The 7,201-nt window shown below is 35.8% G+C and overlaps 1 protein-coding gene and 1 long non-coding RNA gene across 4 annotated transcripts; one reads left to right on the top strand and one right to left on the bottom strand.

Moving 5' to 3' along the window:
* Positions 1-976: 976 nt before the first annotated feature.
* On the top strand, positions 977-2,358 carry LOC120486144 (uncharacterized). Its single transcript, XR_005624124.2, has 3 exons — positions 977-1,051; positions 2,080-2,134; positions 2,237-2,358. It is a non-coding gene; the product is annotated as an uncharacterized LOC120486144 (long non-coding RNA).
* A 3,195-nt stretch (positions 2,359-5,553) lies between these two features.
* LOC148997140 (uncharacterized) lies at positions 5,554-7,200 on the bottom strand. 3 transcript variants are annotated; one of them, XM_089118512.1, is made up of 6 exons: positions 6,970-7,200; positions 6,807-6,858; positions 6,648-6,692; positions 6,498-6,562; positions 6,363-6,429; positions 5,555-6,124 (listed from the first exon to the last, which is right to left on the bottom strand). In XM_089118512.1, exons 2-6 carry the CDS (start codon positions 6,813-6,815, stop codon positions 5,843-5,845), a joined length of 468 nt encoding a protein of 155 aa, XP_088974638.1. In that variant the 5' UTR covers positions 6,816-6,858; positions 6,970-7,200; the 3' UTR covers positions 5,555-5,842. The 3 variants fall into 3 exon arrangements, with proteins under 3 accessions (XP_088974647.1, XP_088974638.1, XP_088974651.1); XM_089118521.1 differs by lacking the exons at positions 6,648-6,692; positions 6,970-7,200 and having other exon boundaries at positions 5,554-6,124; positions 6,807-6,830; XM_089118525.1 differs by lacking the exons at positions 6,648-6,692; positions 6,807-6,858; positions 6,970-7,200 and having other exon boundaries at positions 6,498-6,559.
* Position 7,201: the final 1 nt, after the last annotated feature.

Below are 7,201 nucleotides of genomic sequence, written 5' to 3'. Positions count from 1 at the left end.
TAGAGGAGGCTTTGACATGTAAATGAAAATGCTGTGAGCTATACACATGCAAATAAGGGTAGGGGAGTTTCACCCCAGGTAACATTTTTCTGAAAGGTATAACTTCATTCTAAGACAATCTCTGGTAGAAATAGATCAGGCTCAGTATAACCTAATTGCTATTTTTTTTTTCCAACAATAACATGACATCCAAAAAGATAACAATCAACAAATTATAATTTGACAATAAATAAGAAACAAATAAAAGTAGGACAGAATTGAACAAATGAAATAAAAACAGGAAAGGGACTATCTCTATTGTGTATAATATTATGATTTAAGAGAAAGTTAGAAACCAGTAATTTGTACTATTTAAAAAAAGAAGTAGCATACACATAAATTCACTTTTCAATTAGCTTCAATATTCTTTAGCAAATACAATTGTATCACTACATTTTTATCGATACATTTGAGAGACTCAATATACTGAAAACTGAAAATCAGACCAAAAAAAAAAAAACTTCAAACAAGGTTTAGAATTATTCATTTTACTCTTATGAATATGAAATTTCCTAATAAAATTATAAGATTCATCATAATATTTACAGAAGCAGTTTTCAAAATATATGATAACATCTTTGGATGTTAATTCACAGTTATAAACAGATGTTTTTTGTTTTTGTTTTTTACAATTTTTTTTACTGGTTTATTTATTTTAAGTAGCCTAATAAAGTTATTTATTTATGCATGCATATATGTATTTTTACATTTCATGGTAGCCTATTTAGGTATATCCACCTTATTCCTAATTTAAAATGAACTAACAGCAGCAGAAAAGTCAAGGACAGCCGACGACAGCCTTTCAACCTGAGTCAAAAACCAGTGAACGTAACTCTGATTGGCTGAGGCAGCATATCATCATAATCCAACCTGTAACGTCAGCCACTCTGATTGGCTGAGGCAACGTGCCAGGCTTGTGGCGTGTTTTTCAAGCAGAAAATAACGGCACAGATATTCAGCCTGCTTCGCCGTCATGATCGCTGGTGAACCCATCTTTTCCTCTAAATTGAAGGTAAGTTCGTCCAGCTTGGTAGTTTAGCGTTATTGTCTTAAACTTCACAAATCTGCTGTGATTACTGCCGCGAATGTCCAAGGGTGTTAACCTTAAAGGCCAATTTATACTTCTGCGTAGGGTGCACGCAGTAGGTACGGCGTAGCATACACACAGACGCGTCCCATGCCGCGTCGCCTGCCGTGTACCCTTCGCCGTCGCCTGACGCGCACCTCTTCAAAAATGTAACTACGCGTCGCGACGACGCGGACCGCAAGATCTGTGATTGGTCGGCTTGGTAGTATTGCATTTCCTCCTACGCATTTCCGCACGTACCTTCTCACGCATTTCCACCACTGTCTATGATTTCCACACGTACCATCTCCTCCGACATCTTCTCTCGTTTCTGCCTTTCAGTTTTAGTAATTTCACTAAAGTGAACTGTTTTTCCACCTCAATAAGCTCCAACTCCAACATGATCAGCTCTCTTTCAGTCGCTATTGATTGTAGTAACCTAGCTGCGAGGAATCTAAACACAGTGGAACATTAAAACCCTCCGCCGCCAACTAGCGTTTCGGAGCAGTACTGCAGAGCAACCAAGACCTGAACGCAGAAGTATAAATGCTCACAACGCCATGCACTACGGCGTACCCTCGACGCAGAAGTATAAATTGGCCTTAACGGAACAGTTTTTTTGTTTTGCGTTAGCTTGCTGCTCTTAATTCTTTTTTAGTTTCATTTCAATTTGAACAATTTGGGACACTAAACTGTACGGTTAGGTTGCACGTTGTTATCTGGCTGCAAGCTAGCTACCATTCTTTGCTAGTAATCAAGCTAACTAGTACTGAGTGTTCAATTGGCTTTTCCCAATGCGTTTACTCTGAACATCGCCAGAAATTATGAAAAAATAATAAGTGCCAGGGTCATAAAACATAAAGCGCGTAATGTGCTTGTATGCTCTAGTGTAGGCTATCCTTGTTTGTTAAATTGCATCACTTTGTGTGATGGAGTGAAATCTTCAGGTGTTTGTGATTTGTTTTGTCTCTCAGGGGCTGTTAGGAGTGAGGTGTCCTTCGCTGATAGGAGAAAAAACACCTAAACAAGGTAACGTTACGTGTTGTGATCTCATCCTCTTTTCTTTTGAACAGGCCACAGTCAAATAAAAAGTAAAACTAAACTAATTTGGATTAACGTCTGTGTTTATAGATGACTTTGAGCGTGAGACAGTGGTAAAAACGCCAAAGAGAACTGGAACATGGCATGTTATATTCAGTTATAAATGTTTGACCAAGTTATTAAATATCTTATAAATCTGTTCAGTTTCATCATTTGATAATAACTTTTAAATAGAGGTGTGAACCTACACTGGTCTCACGGTTCGGTTCGATTACGATTATCAAGTCTTCGATTCGATTCAATTCGATTATCTCGATGCATCACGATGCATTGACGATGCACTGCATCCTTATTTTTCAATTTTGCTTCACATGTATACAATTTTGTCAATTCAGGGTGGGCGATATTGAAAAAATATCATATCACGATTTTTTTTGGAAAATCACTTTCACGATTTTTTATCACGATTCTTTTTCAATTTGGTTTTAATATTTTGCAAGTGGCTGTTTATTACAGCCAAACTAATGTTAAAAACAAATCCTTAGGTAACAAAAGAAAAAAGAAAGGCATACATTTAGGCCAGTGGCGAAGATAAAAATCTTTGTCATTATTTTCTTTTTTTTATATTAAAAAAATAAGACAAGATAAACATTACACAAATTAATATTCAAATTAAATAAATTGTGCTTTATTTTTTCAGATGCAGTAGGTGTATTTAGCAGTAGCATTGAAGAAAGTAATTAAATGAACAAATATGAAATTAAAACACTACATAGACTTCACTGAATAAATTGATTCTTATTAAAGCTACTATTAAAGTTCTCAGTCAGTGAGTGATTTTCTCCTTGTGTTTTTTTTTATTTTTTATTAACACTAAAGGGATAGTTCCCTCAAAAAATGAAAATGGTCTTAATTTACTCTCTCAAGATGTTGTAAACACAAGTTTCTTTCTTCTGTTTAAAATAAAAGTTATTTTGAATAATGTGGGTAACCGAACAGTTGCTGGTCCCCCTGTTTTTTATAGGTTCTCTCCTGGAAGTTAATGGGGACCAGCAACTGTTTGGTTACCCACATTTAAAAAAAATGTCTTTTGTGTTCAGCACAAGAAAGAAATGAATACAGGTATGGAACAATATTAGAGTGAGTAATTAATGACAGATTTTTTTTTTTTTTTGTGAACTATCCCTTTAAGGATAAGCGGCAGTACTATTTACTCCTGTCGTTTATAGACCAGCACGCGACGCTTTTAATATAGACGCATATTACACCAGATATTCTCTCAAATGTTTGCTTTCACTTTAGACGTAGCCTGTTTATGTACACATTGTGTGTATTTAACAGTATTAGCATAATAAGACTCGAAAGATAACTTAGTCCAGTATTCAGGCGCTGTTTGACAGGCTTCTAGTGCCTGTGATTGTCGTGGGTATGTCAGGAAAGCGCACGTTAGAACAGCGCATCAGCGCGTGAATTAAATGTTTAACCGGCAATTAAGGCTTATGCAAGTAATGAACTTTTGTGAATTGCAGTGTCCCGTACCTATTCATTAACGTGTGATGTCTAGGCTACGTCGCGTTGTACAGATGAGACGGAGGCGCCAGAACTGAACTGATAGAATGCACTGTAACACGATACTACGATATTTCTTCAAAAGCAGATCGTGGAGACATTTTAATCGTCCACGATTAAAAATCGTCATATCGCACACCCCCTTGGAGCATTTTTTAATGCACGCTCTGTTGTTTCGCCACCCTCTGCCATTGTATTGAGATAGGTCTAGTGATGTTACGTTCGTGAACGAATCGTTCTTTTTGAACGAATCTTTTAGGTGAACGAATCATTCTCGTTCACGTTATCCATTGACTCATATTTCTCGTTCACTGAAATTCCCCCTTCTACCACTGCGCGCCGCTATTGCACGCATGCGCAGCTCAATGAACCGTGTAGCTCTGTGGCCCGTTTCATCTGTCAAAGACAAAGAGTGACTAAACCTCGAGCCAATAGCCTTCGAGTATGATACGAGGACGGAGCATGTGATTTGTTGAATCTAGTGAACGAATACGCCCTTTATTGAGTTGCTTTGAGTTTGAACGTGTCCAATGAACTGTTACATACATCTCGTTCGTGAATGAAAGAACCAGTTGTTTGAACGTCAAGATAATAATGACGACGAAGTTAACAGTGCAAGCTGATGGTTTAATTTAATAAAAGACAGCTTAAAATTTTCGTTTTTACTAAAATCTACAAACTACATCAGGTAATCTGCTAACTTCAATATGAGTGGCACCACTAGCACTGGTGTTGTTTTGTGTGCATTTTGTATTATTTATTTTTATTATTTATGTTTCAACAGTTTTATACTTTAAAAAATAAATATATATGTCATGTCATGCACTTTTGTTTGTTTAAAAACTGTAAAACATTAAAAAAAATAGAGTATTGATTATTTGCGTCACGTCATTCCAGCTCATTTGCGTCACGTGACTCACGTCAGCTAATAGCATTTCAGCTTGGGCTTAGAAGGCGCATGTAATTGGTTGGATCTACTCTGCTGAATGAGTCTGAACGAGAAAGAGATCTCCCGTTCGTGAACGAATTGAACGAATTGAACGAACTGGTTGCTATACCCAGTTCGTGTACCAGGTCGGCCATTCTGTCAATCTAGTTCATCATTCAGCAGAAAGTGAATGCAAAGCGCAGGTATCCGTACTGTGAATGCGCAATTCATAACTTACATACAGAAAATAACTCCTCGTTTAACTCGTTATGACCAAACAAATAAAATGTTAACTAGCCTGCCTAGTATGCAAACAGATTAAAAAACACTTGTGATTTGGTCATCCGAAAAGAGTGTAATTTAAAAGATAAAAAGAGTGTTGAGACTTTGATCGCTTATTTAGACTTATTTTATCAATTTAATGAGTAGCCTAGGGCACAATTTTTAATACAGTCAAATCAGTTTTTATTTTGTAACAAGTAAATACGTTGTTAACACATTTTGCCGCACATGCTGCTGATGTATATGGAAAAAAAAAAAAAACTGAACGAATCAGTGAACGAGTCTGAACGAATCATTTTGGTGAACAAACTAAAAATGAACGAGTCTCTGAAAAGAATCAAAATTTCCACCACTAGATAGGTCTGACTGCAGAACCGCAGAACCATTACGTCATAACAGTCTGAGGACGACAGCGCCAGCCCGACAGTCTGAGGGCGGAAGTGGGCGCGGCAAGGCATTACGCTACTTCCGTGTTTTGAAAGTTTAAAACAACGTTCTTTTAAAAACTTTGTTTTTAACGATTTATTTGAAAATGTATATTCAAGATTGATTAACAATATTATACATTAAACAAAGCATACAGTGTAAAATAAATAATACAATGAAAACAAAGCTTGAGAGTTTGAACATTTTATTCAATTGAAAACACTTTTAAATACTCAACCAACAAAGACCACCATACACAGTAATGAAGGATTGAAAACACAAAAAATAATAATTTAAATAAAATGAGCTTTTTCCTCTGAAATATAAAAATAAATCACACACTAGCTGTTTTCTAATTAGATCAAATTACAAAATCAAACTAAATAAATAAATTATATAAACAAAATTAAACCAAAGACAATTAATCTTATAAAAGTTATACAGGCACAAATTTGACAACAATAATTCTCAAGAGTAAAATAAATAACAAATTAAAACTCCATACACATGGAGTTTATTCTGAGGTGCCTTTCGTCATGACATTTGAAAAGAAAAACTTCCATGTCTTGTTGAAACTGGAACCGAAACATGAAAGGCTCTTTGGCCCGTTCCAGAGCATCTTTTCCTTCTGCCTGATCAAGATTAAGAAGGGCCTCTTCCTGGTCTTCCTTCTCTAGGTCCAGATATGATGGCTGCACAAAACCTCTGAAGGAGTGGCAGTCGTTCCGCAGCCATCCAACTGCGGTCCTGAGGTCTTTGACCATCTGTGGTTCCTTCATGAGAGGGGTGTACAAATAAGGAATGAAATAATTAATTCATTTAAAATAATTATTCTCACAAGAGAAGAGATGCACCACATTTGGCTGCTAGCTAATTTCCTGTTGTCTGTTGTCCCTGAGTGTCCTCAACAATACATCGTGGTTTAATCAGGATGCATGTAAAATGCATGTAAATGATAATGTTTTGAAATTATGCTCTTTCATGTGCCTGTTTGAGACAATAAAAACATACCTTGTCACCAATTTCAGAGTCTTCTTGTGCTTTAGGTGGCTCATGCACATCAACGGCAGGATGTTTTCTGTGACATATACATTTTTAAGTAAATTTATAGACAGAGAAAAACTTGAGAAAGCAAGAGAGAGTTACCTTTCAATGGCAAAATTCTCCATGAGAATAAGGCACCACCATTTTCGAATAAGAGGAAAATCCGACTTGCATAAGGGGAGAAAGTGTCAATAGATCAATTTAATAGATTAAATCATCTAGTTAAAATATATATTTTTAACAAAGACTTACAGCTGTAAAATCAAAGGGTGCCTCAAAGACCATGTGCAGAGCATACTGAAATTCCCCCCCCAAAAAAAGGAAATCAGTCAAGTTTAGGCAATCATATCATGTTTTCATTCTTATGATTTATCTATTTTTTATTTTTTTTTTACTTTCCCTTTTTCTCACCATTAGCATGAAGATCCCACAGTCCACAGCCAGTCAACTGTTGTGGAACATTCTAAAACAATGCAATTATCATTAAGTTATTCCTGGAAAGGATGTGACAAACATATAAAAACACAATCTATATAAGTAGCTAATGTTTTTTGAAAGCCTAATTAAAACTAACCTTGTTCTTGATCAGCTTCCATGGTCCTGGAGCGATTCTGTTTGTCAATTTACTGCAACATAATCAAACAAAAATATTTTAATCTATTATACCCAGAAAAATTGGACAAAAAAGCAAAGTATATTTATTCTAAAGCAAAAAAATTACCCCAGACTGAATAGGAAAAACAGCAATTCAAATTTATAATATAAAAACAGCATGCAGATCATCATGCAAATGAACATCATGCACA

The sequence above is a fragment of the Pimephales promelas genome, chromosome 2, assembly GCF_988280905.1.
Source record: "Pimephales promelas chromosome 2, fPimPro1.hap1.1, whole genome shotgun sequence".
Lineage (NCBI taxonomy): Eukaryota > Metazoa > Chordata > Actinopteri > Cypriniformes > Leuciscidae > Pimephales > Pimephales promelas.
This window is presented reverse-complemented; position numbering and strand designations above follow the sequence as displayed.

Excerpts from the sequence above, each read along its gene's own strand:
- LOC148997140 (XM_089118512.1), bottom strand. Across the intron at positions 6,430-6,497 it reads GAGAATTTTGCCATTGAAAG|AAAACATCCTGCCGTTGATG; the intron begins GTAACTCTCTCT and ends TATATGTCACAG. Across the intron at positions 6,125-6,362 it reads ACTCTGAAATTGGTGACAAG|GAACCACAGATGGTCAAAGA; the intron begins GTATGTTTTTAT and ends CCTCTCATGAAG.